The sequence below is a fragment of the Molossus molossus genome, unplaced genomic scaffold, assembly GCF_014108415.1.
Source record: "Molossus molossus isolate mMolMol1 unplaced genomic scaffold, mMolMol1.p scaffold_m16_p_2, whole genome shotgun sequence".
In the NCBI taxonomy this organism is placed as follows: domain Eukaryota; kingdom Metazoa; phylum Chordata; class Mammalia; order Chiroptera; family Molossidae; genus Molossus; species Molossus molossus.
The window spans coordinates 80,885,314-80,905,673 of NW_023425355.1; the positions used below are offsets into that span (position 1 = coordinate 80,885,314).

General features: G+C 38.2%; 1 protein-coding gene across 3 annotated transcripts; it reads right to left on the reverse strand.

Moving 5' to 3' along the window:
* Positions 1-12,111: 12,111 nt before the first annotated feature.
* Positions 12,112-20,005, reverse strand: SLITRK4 (SLIT and NTRK like family member 4). 3 transcript variants are annotated; one of them, XM_036271115.1, is made up of 2 exons: positions 19,963-20,005; positions 12,112-15,152 (listed from the first exon to the last, which is right to left on the reverse strand). In XM_036271115.1, exon 2 carries the CDS (start codon positions 15,100-15,102, stop codon positions 12,586-12,588), a length of 2,517 nt encoding a protein of 838 aa, XP_036127008.1. In that variant the 5' UTR covers positions 15,103-15,152; positions 19,963-20,005; the 3' UTR covers positions 12,112-12,585. The 3 variants fall into 3 exon arrangements, with proteins under 3 accessions (XP_036127008.1, XP_036127007.1, XP_036127009.1); XM_036271114.1 differs by lacking the exon at positions 19,963-20,005 and adding an exon at positions 19,136-19,186; XM_036271116.1 differs by lacking the exon at positions 19,963-20,005 and adding an exon at positions 16,062-16,109.
* Positions 20,006-20,360: the final 355 nt, after the last annotated feature.

A 20,360-nucleotide genomic window follows, 5' to 3' on the forward strand; every position in this document is an offset into this window, starting at 1 on the left:
ATTTGAAAAGGAAGGCCATAACTAGAGACAAAGAAGGCCACTACATAATATTGAAAGGATCTATCCAACAGGAAGATATAACCTTTGCAAACATATAGGCAACCAATATAGGACCACCAAAACTTATTAACAATTTTCTGGAGGACTTCTAAGGAGAAATCGACAGCAATACAATCATAGCAGTAGATTTCAACACCCTGCTGACATCACTGGATAGATCCTCTAGACAAAAAATTAACAAAGAAACACAGATTCTAAATGAAGTACTAAACCAAATAAATTTAATTGATATCTTCAGAGAATTACACCCCAAAACTACAGAATCCACATTCTTCTCAAGTGCACATGGGACATTCTCAAAGATAGACCACATGTTAGGACACAAACTAAGTCTCTACAAGTTTAAGAAGATTGAAATCATATCAAGCATCTTGTCAGATCACAATGGCATGAAACTATAAATCACTTGCAACAAGAACATGCAAGGACATTTGAACACATGAAGGCTAAATAGCATGTTATTAAACAATGAATGGGTTACCAAGGAAATCAGGTAAAAAAATTCAAAACTTCCTGGAAAATAATGAAAATGAACACACAACAACACAAAATCTATGGGATGCAGTGAAAGCAGTACTGAGAGGGAAGTTCATAGCAGTACAGGTCTACCTCAAGAAAAAAGAAACATTTCTAATAGACTATCTAACCTCACAAATTAAAGAACTAGAAACAAACAAAAAGAAAACAGCAGAGCAAGTAGAAGGAAGGAAACAGTGAAGATCAGAGCAGAAATAAATGACATGGAGACCAAAAAAACAATTCAAAGGTTCAATGAAAGAAAAAGCTGGTTTTTAGAAAGACAAAGAAGATTGATGGACCCCTAGCTAGACTCATCTAGAAAAAAAGAGAGAGAACCCAAATACACAAAATCAGAAATGAAAAAGGAGAAGTAAAAACTGACACCACAGAAATACAAAAGATTGTTAACAACTACTATGAACAATTATACAGCAATAAATTCGACAATCTAAGCAAAATGGATAAATTTCTAGAAACACACAGTCTCCCAAAACTGGACTGGAAAGAGATAGAAAACTTGAACAGACCAATAACAACTAAGGAAATTGAAGAGGTAATCAAGACTCTCCCAGAAAACAAAAGTCAAGGCCTGGATGGCTTCACGGGGGAGTTTTACCAACATTCAAAAAAGAACTAACACACATTCTCCTCAAACTATTTCAAAAAATTCAAGAAGAAAGACTTCCAAATTCATTTTATGAGGCCAGCATTATTCTAATTCCAAAACCAGAAAAAAGACACTACAATGAAAGAGAACTACAGGCCAATATCCCTGATGAACATAGATGTCAAAATCGTGAATAAAATACTAGCAAATCGAATCCAGCAACACATCAAAAAAATTATCCACCATGACCAAGTGGGATTCATCCCAGGGATGCAAGGCTGGTACAGTATTCACAAATCAGTAAATGTGACACACCACATAAACAAAATGGAAAATAAATACCGCATGATCATATTAATAGATGCTGAAAATGCAATTGACATAATCTAGCATCCATTTCTGATAAAAACGCTCAGCAATGTGGGAACAGGGGGATCTTGACATAATAAAGGCCATATATGAAAGACCTACAGCCAACATCATACTCAATGGGCAGAAACTAAAAGCATTTCTTTTAAGAACAGGAACAAGACATGGATGCCCACTTTCGCCACTCTTATTTAACATAGTACTAGATGTCTTAGCCACAGCAATCAGGCATGAAGAAAAAATAAAAGAAATCCAAATGGAAATGGAGGAAGTGAAATGGTCATTATTCGCAGATGACGTGATACTATATGTAGAAAACCCTAAAGACTCCATCAAAAATCTACTAGACTTAATAAGTGAATTTGGCAAAGTGGCAGAATACAAAATTAACATCAAGAAATTGATGGCATTCTTATACACCAATGACAAACTCACAGAAAGAGACACTGAAAAAACAATCCCATTTACCATTGCAGCAAAAAAAATATTAAGATACGTAGGGATAAACTTTACCAAAGAAGTAAAGGACCAATTCACAGAAAACTACAGTCCATTGAAAAAAGAAATAGAGGAATATATAAAAAGTAGGAGCACATGCCTTGTTCATGGACTGGAAGAATTAACATCATTAAAATGTCCATATTACCCAAAGCGATCTATAGATTCAATGCAATCCCCATCAAAACACCTATGACATACGTTATGGAACTAGAACAAATAGTTCAAAAGTTCATATGGAACCAAACAATAACCTGAATAGCCACAGCAGTCTTGAAAAAGAAGGACAAAATATGTAGGATCCCAATACCAGATATCAGGTTATACTACAAAGCCATTATAATCAAAACAGCCTGGAACTGTCTCAAGAACAGGCATATACACCAATGGAACAGAACAGAGAACCCAGCAATGGACCCAAGACATTATGCTCATTTAATATTTGACAAAGGAGACAAGAGCATACAATGGAGTAAGACAGCCTCTTTAATGAATAATGTTGGGAAAATTGGACAGCTACATGCAAAAAAATTAAACTAGACCATCAACTTACACCATACACACATACATACACCCAAAGTCAAAATGGATAAACGACTTAAAAGTGACTTGTGAATCCATAAAAATTCCCGAAGAAAATGTAGGCAACAAAATTTCGGACATCATACGCAGCAGAATTTTCACCGATGTATCACCTAAGGCAATAGAAACAAAGGTGAAAATGAACACATGGGACTAGATCAAACTCAAAAGCTTCTGCACAGCAAAAGAAACAACCACCAAAATGAAAAGGTAACCTACTCTATGTGAGAGCATCATTGCCAATGATACATCAGATAAGAAGTTAATTTCCAAAATATATAGAGTGCTCACACAACTCAACAAAAGGAAGACAAAGAACTCAATTAAAAATGGGCAGAGAAGCTGAATGGACTCCTCTCCAAACAGGACATACAAATGGCCAAGAGACACATGAAGAAATGCTCAACATCACTAATCATCAGAGAGATGTAAATTAAAACAATAATGAGGTATCACCTCACAACTGTCAGAATGGCCGCCATCAACAAATCATCAAACAAGTGTTGTTAGGGTGTGGAGAAAAAGGGACTCTAGTACACTGCTGGTGGGAATGCAGACTGGTGCAGCCACTATGGAAAACAATATGCTGTTACCTCAAAAAATTGAAAATTGAACTGCCGTTTGTCCCAGTGTTCCCACTTCTAGGAATATACCCTAAGAAGCCTGAAACACCAATCAGAAATAATATATGTACCCCCATTTTTATAGCAGCACTATTTACAATAGCTAAGATCTGGAAACAGCCCAAATGCCCATCAGTAAATTAATGGTTATAAAAACTGTGGTATATATACACAATGTAGTACTATGCAGCTGTAAGAAAGAAAGATCTGTTATTCTTTGAGATGACATGGAGTGATCTGGAAGATGTTATCCTAAGCGAAACAAGCCAAACAGAAAAACACAAATACCCCATGATCTCACTAATTTGTGGAATACAATGAACATAACAGTCTGAGGAATTGGGTAGACCCAGAGATGTGGAAGTAGGCTACAGACTGACAACCCTCAGAAGAGGGAGTGTTGGGGGGAGGGAAATGATAAACCACGGAACTTATATTCATGTATGCATAACCAATGGACATGGACAACAAATCCGAGGTCAGGGTGGGGGGGGATGGGGAGGACGGTTTCAATGGGATGAAAAATGAGAACCATCTGTAACAAAAATTAAATTAAAAAAAATAAAATAATAATAAAAAAATAAAATGAAAAAAGAAAATGACTATTTACCAACAGGCTTTTGGTTTAACACTGTTCTGATAATCTTTAAGATGGAATAAAGACCATTTAGTTCATCATCACTTGGCTACTATGAAATCATTATGTTACAAACTGGTCTTCTTCCATGTGATTATATTCAAATGAGCAGCTGAAATCCGTTAGGCATGTGGGATTAAGTAATTCAGTCAATGCTACAGCATTGCCTAAGCAACCAATATGACTGTGCAGAGAATATAAATGTTTATGAACTTGAGTCCTACTTCCTTTACAATGCCCGCATTGAAACCTACAAAATGTCTACAAGTTGAAAGGAAGGTGATCTATCATGATGTGATTTTAATAAAACATCTCATTTTGTTTCTCTAAGGGCACTAATTTTCTTCTTAATTCTCATGGTTTTTATTCAGTTTCCAGTACACATTTCTGTGTAACAGCTTAAGTACCTAGGGAACAGAAATGCTTTCTAAATTTTCAGAGTGAGAATTGACATAGCAGCACTTCATCAGCTGTATCAAAATTGAGCAAATTAATATTTTCTGAAATAAAGTGCAAGGAACATAGCCATGTTTTATGGCAACACATGGCAAACCTGCCCACATGTCAGCAATAATACACTGATTCCAGAATGAAAACATTTATTTGAGTCCAGCTCAGAAGGTAAAGCACTACATTCCAATTCCAATGTAAGAAAACCGAAAACACAAGAAAGATCTTCTTAAAATTGACTTTTTTCTTGATAAATTACTGTCTTATAATTATCTTTGTGTCAGCAGGGCATTTTTGTTATTGTTAATCCTCACCTGAGGATATTTTTCTATTGATTTTTTGATAGAGTGGAAGAGAGGGAAGGAGAGAGACAGGTATACGAATCTGCAACCCAGGCATGTGTCCTTGACCAGGAATGGAATCTAAGACCCTTTGGTCCTTGGGTGGACACTAACCGCTGAGCCAAACTAGTCAGGGCAGCAGGACTTCTTTTTAAACCAATCATTTAATGTATTAACTTTTCTGTAATTCTAGAAGGTACAGAAGGAAATGAACAGAGAGAAGTGTCCTGATTCTTTCTATAAATAACTGAGTTTCCAAGGTGTAGATTACCTTCTACTTTGAAGAAGAGCTATGGATAAAACAACTAGCAGTTGTTGTGGGCTGGATGATAACATATATATGTATATGTATAAGATAACATGTGTGTGTGTGTATATATATATAATGATGTATATACACACACATATATATGCTCAATGTAGAATATAGGCACAACTGAAATGTTCTTTAGTTGTGATAATATTACAATGGCAAATATATGATTGGACATAGAATCCTAGATTTTTTGTGTGTACTACCGTTAAGGACCAAACAATGGTCTAGTTCTTGCCATAGATAGTATCAGCTGTTTATTCCAATGGAAAGAAGACTTTCCAGCAGGGAGGACTTGGCAAATGTGACACATCCTGCTATGAAACAAGGGGATCCATGGTGGAGACATGGCTTCCAAGGGGATTCTTTCAGGGAATGACTTCTGAAATATGTGCATGGTAATTTGTATTGAAATGCAATTTCTGAAAGTAAACCAAAAGGTCTAGTTCCTTTTTACCATATTAGAAACCCAAATATTTGTATTGATTTATCTTGCTTCCTATCAAAATTAATTATATGTAATATGCATGATTCACCTCTTGTTTTCATTAAATACAAATACTACTTATTGTTTTTGTTTGTTTGTTTTTTTATAGTTAGAACTGTATCAGAAGGCCCTAACAGCTAATCCATGATTTCAGTCATCCCAGGAAAATATTATATGGGGGCTGAAAAAGTAACTAGTTATTTTAATTGACCATTGAATTATTTGAAAACATATGAATTACTAGTGTTGTGTTGATATAGCCTAGATTCATATAGCATGTAAAAAAATAAGGCAGAGAGAGAATAAGGAAAAAGAAATCTAACATTTGACATATTTTTGCATGATTTTTATTTAGTAATCAGATTCTGAGTTCTCTCTGATAAACTGACCCTTTTTCTCTCTCTTAATACTCCTTTGCCTTTATTCTTTCTAATCTTAACTTAGGTACATAGCTGTTTAGTCAATAATTTTCAATCTACTCTTTCTTCTTCTCTTTTTTACCTTCCATGTTCTAATAATTTCTAATAAAATTCCTATCTTGGGGATCTTTACTTTGAATCTAGGTATCACTCCATGGTTCTGTGAATATTTGTGAAGGGCAGTAGCAGCATTGATTTACATCATGGTTGCCTATCTTGGAATTACATACTGCATTACACATTAAGTGAGCTTATAGATTGAAGCTAATAGTGACAATAAAGTTAACAAATAAGGAAAATCAAAACCAAATCTCAAGGCAATAGACATTACTGAAACCCAAGGAGGTCCTGGAAGATGGACCGGGTATACTTTCTGCTATACATAAATCAGTGGCCAGGTTTCAATTTAAATTGAAGCGAAAAGCAGAGACATCCTCATTTTGGGCTCCAAATACCTACTTCGATGTGGAAAATCTAGGTAGTCAAAGCAGAGATATTTTATTTGTTTACATTAATTAAATAATTCCTTTTGTGCATAATCAATTGTTTCTGTTTATTCTGTGTGTCTGTGTTTATAGGTAGGTAGGTAGACCTGGCCTATCATGTAAATTAATAAACAACTGCATCAGCTAAAAAACGGATTATTTACATTTCTTTCTGATGTTGAGCTTCACTAATATCATGCTAATTAACACACTGAATGGCTACAAATATGACCTATAAGAAAAGACATTTATTAGTGAAAACAGCATTAAAATTACGATTATCAACTCCAAAATTTTACCACAATGGTTCAGTTTACATGGAACAATAGTTGAAATATACATTGCAATTCTTAATAGGAAGAACAAAGCTTACTGTGATTTTCAAAGACTTCCATGAGCAGTATCCACTATACAACGTGCCTTTCTTAGGTTGTTAACTAGCAGCATATGAAATTCTCTAGTGTTTGTGAGGTGCAAACTAAGAGAAATATATTGTTCAGGAACTTTAGAAGACTTTTTCTTTTAGCTAATTTAAAAGTGATATTTTATATTTTTTCATTACATATTCATATTGTTTCTCTGAAGGCCTTATTCATAAGCTTTTTAAGTTAAACAAGTACTTCTCATTTTTGATATATTACTAAATATCATCAAAATTTATATTTGGCCAGCATGTCTACAAAAGCAAACTAAGGTAGAGAGCTGAGTAATTCTTTTCTGGTTCTGGATTCTGTAGTCAGTGGATCTAATAATTATGATTTAATAAAAAATTTGAATTGTTTTATTCACAATAACAAATATTTGACTCAAAGTATTCAAGAAGTTGTCTCAGAGTCCTACTTCATTTTCTATCTGTAGATATAAGAACAACACGCTAAAATAACCTTTAAAATTAAAAAGTCATAGTGTTTCATGCAAGATAGGTTAATTCAGTTTGCTTTCCTTGATTTCCCCTTCTAAAACACAATGGAGTACTATGCAGCTATAAAAAAGAAAGATATCTTATCCTATGAAACGACAGGGAGGGACCTGGAGAGTATTATCCTAAGCAAAACAAGCCAAGCAGAGAAAGACAAATATCACATGATCTCACTTATTTGTGGAATATAATGAACATAACAGTCTGAGGAATGGGGTAGTCCCAGAGACGTGAAAGTGAGGTACAGACGGACAATCCCCGGAAGAGGCGGTGGGGGGGAGAGATAAACTACAGAATTTATATGCATGCATGCATGAATAATGGACATGGACAACAAAGCTTGGGGCAGGGTGGAGAGGGATAAGGAGGGGGTATCAATGGGGGGGGGAGGAGAAACATCTGTAACAAAAATAAATAAATTAATTAATTTAAAAAGAACAAAATAAAATAAAATTAACCCCCAAAATTAAAAAAAAATGCAATCTTATCAACCAGTGGAAACTAAAACAAAATGAAATTTGAAATTAGATTAAGGGGAGTTTTCTACAAAATAAATATAAACATTAATTTAACCTCTTATTTTCTTTTAATTTAATAAAGGACAGATCCCCAGCAAATCTGTAATTTGGGGTTAACAATTATCAGGTGAACTTGATATACATCACCAGTAATTCCAAGTGAAGTCACAAACGAGATATTTAAGCTCAGTCCATCTAACTATAGTGACTGACTGAATGAGCACTGGAGATGAAGCCAAATCTTCATTTGATGCCACTTTTCTACATAACTGAGTGGCTGGACCTGAAACTCGTTGCTCAGTACTCAGAAAGAGCTAAAAAAAAAAAAAATCACACAATCATGTGATGTATACCCTGTGACATATAAAACATTTAGTCCAAAAGTATTTGTATAAATTGCCTATACTGTTTACATCTTCAGCATAGCTAGGTACAGACCTAAGGCCACAACAATCTTAATTTATATGCTTTCCCTCTGTTTCCCTCTCTCTTTATCTATTCTCATAAGGAAATGTGGCTATAATCCAGGTTATTGGTCAATATAATCTGTTTATAATCTTTGCTACCCTCAAATGAACCATAATCTAATCGGCTCATTTTTTCTTAATCATGATAACCCTGATAATGTAATAGATTGAGGACTTTGGTCATTTTTGAAAATAAATAAAAATTACAATCCACCTCATAAATAGGTAGGTAACCAGTAACCAGTCAAGTTGACCATGAATTATAGGGATGCTGAAGTTTTTCTAAAAGTACTTTAATAGCTAATTAAGACAATATCATATTTGCTTGTCTTCAGTTATGTCAAATTCCAACTGATTAATGGGAATGAGCAAGAATCAAAACATGTTGATTTTGGCACTGTCTGACTCTTCTCCAAAGAGGCTGCCAGTATAAAGGAATGTATTGCAAAGATGTTTTAAAATAAAGCATCTCTTAACATAGATTTAAAAATTAAGTTGAACGCAAACAGTATTCTAAAGCTCTATGTCTTACCCTCAAATCTAGATGAAAAGATCAGTTTCCTCCTTTATTTCTTCTGAAAAATAATGAAAATGTGGCTTGAGAATTACCATAGTAGCAAATAATTTTATTATTACTTTCATAAAAATGGCATTTAATAAACTCTCTTTAATAACTTGATGTTATTAAAAGCAACAAAATCATTAGAACAGTTCCTTTCTGTGATTTACATGAGCTTTTATAGCATTACTTGATCTTTCTCTTATAAACTAACCAAAAATACTAATAAGTAAATCAGGGTAAAAACAATACCATGTGTTTTCTTTACTTTATTTCAAAATAGTGATTATAAATACATTCTTAATATATTTTCTCTCCAGCTCTTTGGATGTGACAACAATAACAAAACAAAAAATAACTCACTGTGCTCATTTCATACAATGTCAATGTACAAATCATGCAAAATATATTATAGATTAATATTACTGCCATACATTTCTAGATGTGTTCTGTTATTTCCATAATACCTGTTTACATTACTCATGAGGCCATGACCTGTATAATTTATGCATCCTTATGGCTTAAATAAATTAAATGTTTTTTTAAAAGCAACAAAAAAAAGCTGGTCTTAAACAAATTTCTAATTAATGTTTATTGTTTATTATGCAGAATGGAAAACTAAATATAGAATATAAACTGCCTAATAGACTTCAATCATTGTATTTTCATAGTTGCTTATTCATATAATTAATCAAAAATTTACTTTTAACGAATTTGATTATCTTTATTGATTTCATAAAAATAATTTAAAACTTGATTTATATTACAAGAACATAATGTATTATCTCAACCCCTTCACTGATTTCACATGCTAATTATCTTTGCAACCATTCTAATGAAGTCCAGGCACATAATACAGTGCCAAGAAGCCCATGATGTATCAGACCACATTAGAAATGAGCACTTCTTGAATTTTCTAGGTTTGAATCAAATTCTACCAAAAATGCTGTGCTGTCATATATATCATTCCTCAAGGGGTTAAACTAACATTAAATTTGTAGTTGAAGCCAACAAAATGTAGAAAGAGTATTTTAACTGCTCTTGTACTTAACTAAAAACTTATGCTTAACAACAACATTATCATAAAATATACAAGTAGAACTAATGAGAGACAGGTGTAAAATGTATATATTGTACAATGTAGGCACAATGACTTTAGTTAAGGAAAATATGTCAGCCTTAACCAAGGATTTGTTAGTGTCATTCACTTACAATTTGATCCTCCAAATAACCACATACATTTAAATTACTTTGAACATTTACACCTTTCAGCAGAAGAGTTTGAGATAGCCAATATGCTACAGGGAACTTTGAGATTGTGGCCGTTTCTCTTGCCATTGACAACTGTAGAAACCTTGAAACATCTTCAAAGCATCACCACACTAAATAAAAGGCATCATCCCAATGACCTATGATTCCCCAGATCATGGATGGAGCTTTCCAGTTCTTTCCATAAGTGTCTACTTAAGATTTTTCAATCCATCCACACTTTATTGACAGGATAAACTGAAACACTTTCTTTGAAGCCTTTCCATCTTTATCCTGTCAGTATGCATTAGAAGCCCTTTAATCCATGGATGCATGCAAACATGGTAATAGTATATTAAAAGTCCTTATGAAATTGTAGAAGAAAACAAGCTGTTGGGCACACATCTTCATGTCCTTTCTTTCAAGGTCAGAAAGAAACTATTTGTATTTTTTAAATGTTTATATAAAGTTCTTACGTTGTCATGAAAATTAAAATTACACATTAAAGTTTTAAAAGCACCAGCACATACATATGGAGAAAATTATTTTTTTGCTATTAAAAAAATCTCCAAATTATTGATATGTACACACACACACACACACACACACACACACACACACACCTCCAAGAATGCCAATTTGTTTTTTATCTTGGAACAAACATAGCCCTGAAATTACTAATCAATTAAAGGACTGCTGTTCCAACTTTAACCATAATTTCATTTTAAGAATTGTACTAAAACATCTGCCACTAGAAATTCATGAAGAATGTCATTTACCTTCTTTGTCATCTTACTGATGAATACAGTAATTTAAGACATAGAGCATAAAAAATATACATACACAAGCAGACCAAGAAGGCAATGTGTTTCAGGATGTCACTTGGCTAATTGGGAGCTCTTAAAAATCTTTAAATATCTCCCATTATCAAGTTTCCTTCCTTTGACCAAGTTTGACTCAGAAGTTAACAGCACAAGCAAACACAGTGGCAAATCATTTGTAGTTGCAGACTGTATATGCATCTGAGATCAATGAACGCATTTTACAGTGTGGCTTTGATAGCCGAGATTTCCATGATGTTTACTGTTCTTTTTGATTATCTGATAGTAGTCAGAAGTATGAAAGAACAGGATACTGATGCATACAAGATATAACTATAAACCTTACTCTACTGTTTTTAAATATTTGTCATGAAAACTATTTGAATTAAGATCATAGAATCCTGAAAAGCAAAACAACTGATGGCGAATAACAACTGCCCCAGACACGATACTATAAAACTAAGGGACCTATTTTAAAATGCACAGTTGGTAACACATCTGAAGATAATATGTTAAATTTTCAAGAATAGCACAGAACTGTTTTTTTTTTTTTTTCCATATTTTTGTTTCTTTTTTTGTTTTTAAATTATCCCTGATCACAATGTCCAGAATATTTCTGTACACATAAGCTTCAGTTTCAGTTTGGTATATTTTTTTCTGTCTAAATTTATATTTATTGATAAATTTCCTCTGATCAGGAAATCAAGTCAGGCATATTAAATACATATTAAGGAGTACATACTTTCCTATTTAGTATACAAAGTACTTCATAAATATGAACTATGTTACAAAAATAGCTTTGGGTGCGCTCACATGGTAAGCACTTTGCTAATTTTGGACAATCTTTAAGGATTGTGGGTATTTCACATAACTGAGAACACATTTAATGTTAGTTTAATTTGAGCCATGTTTAATTCTGATAAGCATCACATATTTCTTCAGAACACCACAAGTGCTATGTAACTCACATTGATTTTTTTCTCTCTTAGATTTTATTTATAGACAAGTAATGCTAAAAATGTTCAAATTTATTTTATAGTTATGTGATGCATGGAATATTTTAAACAAATATTTGCACAAATATTTGCACAATTTAACATTATAAATCCAGCAGTGTCACGATGCAGGCCATAAAGGTTACCGATTTACAAATACTATCGAATGTTCTCTCTTTGCATGCTTTTAAAAAACTTTTCAGATAATCTTTACACAGAGTTGTTACAATGCCACAAATTGAAAGGATTATTCCAGTTCCGCCAACTTAATCTACGTGCAAGATGAAGAACTCAGCTGAGGTGCAAACACTGGTACCAGTTTTCTTGACTTTGCTTTACAAAGCACAAAGAGACAAAGATTTTGCATTGGAGTACAAAACAGATTTGCCTCTTGAGGTTAAATTTGTGTATTACCTATATAAAGCATCCCTTTGGCAATATAGTTTGCAGTATCCCCACAGGACTCCATAGTATAGGTTTTATGTTGTAAAATCTACTAAGGAAATTCTCTTCTACTGGACACATCTTTGCAGCTACAGTTAATGAGACACCCTTGGAAACATCTGCCTCTATGCCTATTGATAATATAGTATTTGGAAGTTAGAAGTCAACAAAAGGCACTTTCATCATTAAATAAATGTCATCTGCATAAAGTAAAATTGCATGACCTAGATCTTGTTCAAAGCTGTCTGCTCCTCAAGAACCTGTAGGTAGTCAGGAGAACTCTGGAGTTTTGCCTTCAGTTCAAAATATTCGCTGCTCTTCCTTTGCTCCACCACGATTTTACTGTGGTTGCCACCTATCAATGACTTCTTGTTTTTTTTGTCTTGTTGTTTTTCTGGATAACGGATCTCAAAGCCACTGACACCTATGCTATTATACTCCTTTTTGCTTTCCAGAAAATTTTGAATAAACACATTGGAATCCCTGCTGGGGAATAATTCATCCAGCTCATCAATTGTGCTCAGTCTCTTCCTGCCATCGAGATGTAATAAATCTTTCTCTTTGTCGGCAATGTTTCTCATGATGACTTTCTGTCCCAGGGGATCTGAAAACATGAACCCTGTTTCTGACTCTTTTAAGCCACAGGTGTGGCTCTTGCTCATCTGTTCTATGGTTTGTGGAATAAAAGCTTCTGTGCTCAGTCCATCGTTTTTATTGGTTTTGTGGTCATGCTTCCTCAGCTGCAGTTGCATGGAGCCACACTCTGCATTCCCCAGGCCTTCATGTTTCACCATGGGTTTTTTGTTTCGTCGCAGCACAAAAACAAGAAGGCAAAAAGCGACAAACACAGTTAAAATGAGGACTACTAAAATACTTAAGATTAAAATCGACAGAGGTACTGGGCCACCAGGAGGACTTCGAACGGGACCCAGCGCTGTGGTGAAGGTAATGGCAGGTGCAGGGCTCATGAATGGTGCAGATGGCTTGTTTAAGAGTTTGGGACATAATATTTCATTTTTGAGGGACTTCAGTTCAATGTTGGCAAACTGAACAGGCGTTTCACATTTTAGTTCTTTCACAACAATCCCGTCATTCAACTTCTCCAGCCATAGCTTTAATGCCACCAAGTCACAAGTGCAGTCCCACGGGTTGCCCTCCAAGTCAATTTGTGTAAGAGACTGCAGCTGATCGAGGACCCCGCTGACGGGTAGGTACATGAATTTATTGTTCCTCAGGTTCAGTCTCGCAAGGGGTGCTCCAGAAAATATGTAAACAGGCAGGCTTTTTAAGAGATTGTTGTTTAAGTATAGTAACTGCAAATTTGGCATCAAGTCAAAGGTGCCTGCTAAGATTTCTTTAATCAAATTGTATTCCAAATACAGATACTGCAGGTTATGAAGGCCTGAAAATATTTCGGGATAGAGTCTCTCAATTTGATTGCCATTGAGATACAGCCTGCGTAAATTAGTGAGATTGTGGAATACATCTCCCTTTATTACTGTAATCTTATTACTGCCTAAATGGAGCAAATCCAGTCCTTCAAACTCGGTGAAGTCTGAGATGTCCACATTTTTTATGCTATTGCCATTGATATGCAACTTCTTGGCATTTAAAGGTTTCGGTATCAGTTCAGACATGGACTGTATATTTTTTTCTTGGCAGTTGACACTCAGTCCAAAATCCGAAGGATGTGTTTTGCAAAAGCAAGGCGCTGGGCAAGGTGTAAGAGGAGGTACCCTTGTTTGGTAAGACACAATCTGACTAAGATTGCGGTTGGAGAGGGCTTTGCCTGCCACAATTCCAGAGATCTTGGAAGGATTTGTGGTTTTCGGTGGTTTGGTCACTAATCTGTGTAAGGATGTTTGAGTAGTGTGACCATTGGGAGTGGTATAGCCACTTTCCAGCTGAGATGGAGGCAAAATCCGTACATCAAAATCACTGCCTGTGCCCATGGGGCATAATTCTTGTTTGTTGGTTTCTTTTAAAAGCCTTCCATATAAGTCACTGGGAGTTTCACAGATAGCTTCTCCAATGTAAATGTTGTATGGCATATTCTCTAGCCAAGCTTTTAAAGGCAACAAATCACAGCTACAGTTCCAAGGGTTATCTTCCAGTTGCAATTCGACAACACGGCCTATGTGCTCCAGAACTCCAATATAGGGGAGCTTCTGGATTCTGTTCCCTCGTATATCCAGATGGGTTAAAGATGCAAATCGAAAAATATTATCAGGAAGGAATGAAATCAGATTGTCATTAAGAATGAGAACTTTCAGTTTATGGAGCTTATTGAAGGCTCCTCTTTCAATATATTTGATTAAATTGTAGTCAGCCTGGAGATACTCCAAGTTCTCTATGCCAAGAAAAGTGTCTGCTCGGAGAATCTTTAATTCATTGTTGTTCAAGTGCAACTGCTTTAATGCACTGAGCCCAAGAAAGGCTCCTCCCTCAATGTTCTGAAGTTTATTATTTCCCAGCTGCAGGGATACTGCATGTGAAAAATTCAAGAATGTATTTGGATAGAGGATATTTAAAAAATTGTTTTGAAAATTGAGGTGATAAAAATTTGACCAAGGTGGTTTCAGCTGGTTTGGTCTGTAGACTGAAACCTTCTCACAGTTGACATAGAGCACATTCTCCACAGACACACAGGAACACACATTGCAAATTTCCACTGATATATCAGAATCTGCATTTGTCGAAGAAATCAGGGCTGACAAAATCAGAAAGAGCCAAAGAAACATCTTCTTGCAATCAGCAAACAACTTTATGCTTCTGAATAAAGATAAATAATCTAAAAAATAAAATGAAAATATGTTTTCAATGATCATTACTTTAAAAAATCTATGTTTATAAGTACAGTAAAAGAAAATTTGGCTTCTCATAGTGAACACATGGCTATAATTATTATCTTTGTATTTTTAAGGCACTGAAAACTCCAAGTATCCCCACTTAGTTAATCACTAACCACTAAAAATGCCATACATTTTATTTCCATACCTGTAGTTTATACATAATTTACAGGTGCAGAACACACGACAAACAACAGAAAAAAGACTGTTGATCATGCTTAAACCTTAAAAATATGAAATATTTTCTCTACTTGGACCACCAAACTGTGCCCTTGAACAAACATAGACCTTAAGTTTCCTATTTGCAACTCTAATAACTGATCCCAGCCCATCAAGTTAGCCATGTAGTTAGCACCACAAAGGTATTTCAATTTGTAGATGTCTACTCTCTAGGCTTCAGCTTAATGAGAGGCTGAACAGAGAAAATATTAGATCCCTGCATTTAATGGAGGATGCCAATGGGAGGATTGGGTTGCTGTAAAGGGAACAGTCTAAAGGCCAAGGTGAAAGGAACCCTGGGAAGAGATCTGCCTGAGCTTCGGTCTATTGGGAAGCACACTGCCATAACTTAGTTCACTCCTGTACACTGCTCCTTTAAAAAATAAAAATAAAAAAAAAATAAAATAAAACAAAAACAACAACAAAAAACAACAACCAAGTATGGAAAGCCAAGTTTTATATTCAGATAAAGAAATGATATCTAGTTTCCTATCAGTCATATTCCAAACATGGGAAAAATGCCTTTTGTCTTTGGGTCCCTGAAAGCAGGAGAGAAACCTACCTGCTCCTGCACTGTCTAGCTGATTTCCAAACAGCTTTCCCTCCCCTCAAAAACTAACTCTCCAGCCTACCTGGCCCTCTTTCATTCGTTTGTGTGCTTTTTGAACCCAGGTCCGGCTGACACTTGACTCAGATGCTTATCCCCTTCACTTTGACCACAGATTGCCACTGCTGAGGAAGAGTGAACACACTACAATTTTTGAGTGGCTGAATTTGCAGCCCCAAATACATTTAGTAAAACTCATCATTTCCCAAACATCGTCTTCTAAATATTACTACCCCATGTCTCTGTCTATAAACAAATAAAGAGTCACTTTAGTGGAGTTTAATGCTTAGCAAATTAACCAGTTTTAGCCAATTCCTTAAATGCCACGTGCATACACAAATATATGCAATGCTTCATAGAAAAGATTAAAAGGAACAAGCATTGTACATTTTATTGATGCCATTTTAACCATGTGAGTCTTTTCCATCTTGAATGGGAATCTGGCTGCAATTTCAATATGATTACCACCAAATATTAATTAATTTATCCAGGAGCACCCAGTGAGGGAATGATACAAAGACACAAGTGTCACACAGAAACTTCTTTGTGTATTTTGCCCACAAAGAATCAGCTAGTGGTAAACTGAACATGTCTCAGTATAGACAATTCAATAATCACCACCCAGGAAGATTTGCATTTTAAGTAGTTTGGTTCAGCATACAGGCAGCATTACCTAGATGCTTCTTGGCTGATATATAGAAATGAATTACCTCATTCACTGAGATAATTTGGTAGTGCAAAAAAGGAGTCATAATTCTTAAGTATGACATCATTCAAGCCAATTTTGATTGTAAAATCAAAATTTCACTTTATCTTTTTGCTTTGCTATAGATGTGGTTTCAATAGCAATTCTGGTTCTGTTGAGTCATTTCTTGTTATTATCCACCCCATCCCCCCAAGAAACAAACAAACAAAAAATAACCTAATTAAAGAAAAAAAAGAATAACCTGAATTCAGTACAACAATAAGAACAAGAATCATTAACAGATCTGAAATTGCATAATAAGCTATCCTCCTCCTTTTAATTTCTACTTTAAGTAGCAAGAGGAGTAAAAAGCTAAAGGAGAACTAGGAAGTTCCAGAATGCAGCTCTGTGAAAGGAGGAAGCCAAGGCAGTTGGAGAACTGAACAAAGAGTAGAGAGTCATCAGCCAAAGACAGAAGGGAAGAAGGACTGAAGAGGCAAGAGACCATGGAGAAATAGAGAGAAGAGAAGGGAGCTAGCAAGAGAGGAAGAGGGTACTGCATGCAAGCAAAAGAAACCTCACATTCACAAGGTACCACTAGAACATGACCATTTTTAAAATGGGAGGAGGGGAGGCAACCAAAAAAGAAAACACAAAGTATGAATTGGGTTCCAAAAGCCATCTCTAGGACTGCGAAGAGCGGCGGGCTCCCTATTTGCCTTTGCTTTCTTTGCCCCTTCCCCTTCCCCTTCCCCTTCCCCTTCCCCTTCCCCTTCCCCTTCCCCCTCTTCTCTTCTCTTCTCTTCTCTTCTCTTCTCTTCTCTTCTCTTCTCTTCTCTTCTCTTCTCTTCTCTTCTCTTCTCTTCTCTTCTCTTCTCTTCTCTTCTCTTCTCCCCCCCTCCCCTCCCCTCCCCTCCCCTCCCCTCCCCTCCCCTCCCCTCCCCTCCCCTCCCCTCCCCTCCCCCTCCCTTCCCTTCCCTTCCCTTCCCTTCCCTTCCCTTCCCTTCCCTTCCCTTCCCTTCCCTTCCCTTCCCTTCCCTTCCCCTCTTCCCTTCCCTTCTCCCCACCCCCCCTCCCCGTCCCCGCTGGGCTCCCAAGGCAGAACTGCAGAAACCTAGCCTTACCACAAATCCAGCATCTTCCAGAGTGACCCGCCTGGAGCACCGCACTCCTGTGGAGGGTTCTAAACTGTGGGGAGCAAACGACCTGAAAGGGTGGGCCGAGGTGGCACCCCTGGAGCTGGTAAGGGAAACCTCCACCCACCCGCCTAAGGGAAGGGGGAGAAGGAGCTAGGAAAGACATGGTCACTGCCGCCCACCTTTAGCTACCTGGAGCTGGCAGCAACGCGGCTGGAGGGGCCGCTGGCAATGGCGCGTACCGCAATGTTTTGCCGCATCCTGTTGCCCAGAGCTGGGTCCCAGGCCCAAATAGCAGCCTCGTGGGCCGGGCAGTGGAGGCGGGGACCGCTCGGATGTCTCAGGGGCCTTCTATCCGGCTGCGCACACATTTCTTCGCGCGCTCCCGTCCCACAGCGGGCAGCTGCTGGAGTTTCCGTCAGCATCCCTAGACCCGGGCGTTCGGTGGTTGAGGAGGAAGAGATGGCCAACTCAAGCCACAGGGACGATGGCCACTGGCGTATCATTGGCCCGCTTGTCACAGATATAGTGACACTGTCGTTCTTTGGCTGAGAGAGGAGGCCCAGGCTCCCCCTTGCCCGCCTCCAACCCCTCACCCCGCGCCCCTACCATCCATAAAATGCGGCTCTCACCAAGCCAGAAATCATCTCAACATTTGGGCATCTTGCAAAGTAGCGCTGCCAGAGCTTGCCTAGCTTTGCTGGTCTTTTGGAGTTACCCACCGGTTTCTCTTGTATCCCCTTTCTTTCTAGGCTCCAGCAATCTCCGAACAGCTCGCGGGCCACTGCCCGAAGCCCCAGATCCACGTCCGCCTGGAGTGCCTGCGACTCGGGTACAGAAAAAAAAAGAAAAAAAAAAAGCCCAGCGCAGCGGCCAGGACATTCCAAGCAGCCCTAGACTAAGACACTTTCCCCACCGCTCCAGCCTCCATGGGGGCAGCGAAGCTAAGGACCCTGGATTCCTTCGGTCGTCAGGGACTTGAAACAGCTCCGTGGGCAGGCAAGCGGGAGAGATGGTGAAGTAGCCAGTAGGGCCTCTGACCACTCAGCCGGCCCCAAACCAACACGACACAGACTAAAAATAATAAGCTACCAGCACCCCTCCGCGCAAGAGCGCGCGCGCATACACACAAACACACTCTCGCGCGCGCGCATACACACACACACACGCACACAAACACACTCTCTCGCGCGCGCGCATAGGCGCTAGCGATCTGAGCCGAGAAGAGGAAGCGCCTGTTGGTGCAGTTCTCTCAGCCCCCGCTGGAAATCCACCCACCTCCGGAACCTGGTGGCTCTCCTAGGCCTTGCGGCGCCGCGATCTGCGCTGCAGTTTCAGCAATGGTGATAACGTGATTCCAGCCCCAGCTCCTTGGCTCCGGCTTGCCAGTCAAACCCACAGAAAAGGCAGCAGGAGGGCCGCAGCGCGTGCGCGCACACTCCGCCAGACACCGCGCGCGCACCCAACTCTCGCGCACGGGCTGCACCTTTACATACACTCACTCAATCCCCGCCCTCATTCTCCCCCAACACACCCGCGGCCCTCCCTCCCAACACTCAAGCACTTCGACCCCTGCACATTCCTGAGCTCCCCTGTCCCCCACCCAAACACCCTCACTTGATTTCTACTAACACGGTGGGGGAAAATCAGCGCACTTTTCTCCTGGCATCCCGCCTCCCTTTCCCTTTATGCCTAAAATACTCCCTAGGGAGGAGCTACCCTTTTTCTCAAGCAGAGACCCTGGTTCCCTAATGTGAGGGCGCCAACCTGCATTCTCCCACCACATACACGCACACTCACGTCCTTTCTCCTCCCCCAGTCCCCTAGGAATAAGGCACACGCGTGCGCGCGCGCGCACCCCCCCCCCCCCACTACACACACACACACAACCGAGGCGTTCCTTTGAGAGAGCAACCAAGAACCTTGGCAAAGTCAAAGAAACACCGGAGAGCCCTCGGAACCCGGGCGGGGGCGAGGGAAGTAAACAGGGGCGTCAAGTTTACCCGAAATTGAATAATTCCAGGATCCAGGGGGGTGAGTCGACTACAATGATATTCAAAGGCAACAATCGCACTTGGGATTTCTTTGTATCACGAGCATGGTACCTTTGGCTAATTGTCACCCTGAAGAACAGAGGGCTTCAGAAATACTTCTTAGATAGAGGGCGATCCTAGATGAAGTCCTTTTTTAGTGGCCAGTTTCCTGAAATCCAGTAGGACTTGCCCTCCCCTTACCTGTCTGCGCATAAGGGGCTGGGAGCTTTAAGGCAAAAGTACGAAGCTTTAGCTCAAAGTGAGACTATTTTGTGGGTTTAGGAGATGGTTAATTCTCCATATCTTAGAACTCTGTGAGCCTTCCACGTCGAAGTGATTAAGCAGGGTGATCAGGAGCCTAGGGTAGGGAGAGGAGCTAGAAATAAAGGAAAGAGTGGCGTGTGACTGGAAGAGATGCCGCACTTGCTACCAAAAGAAGAAAAAAATAATAATCTGCTTTGGCTACTGAG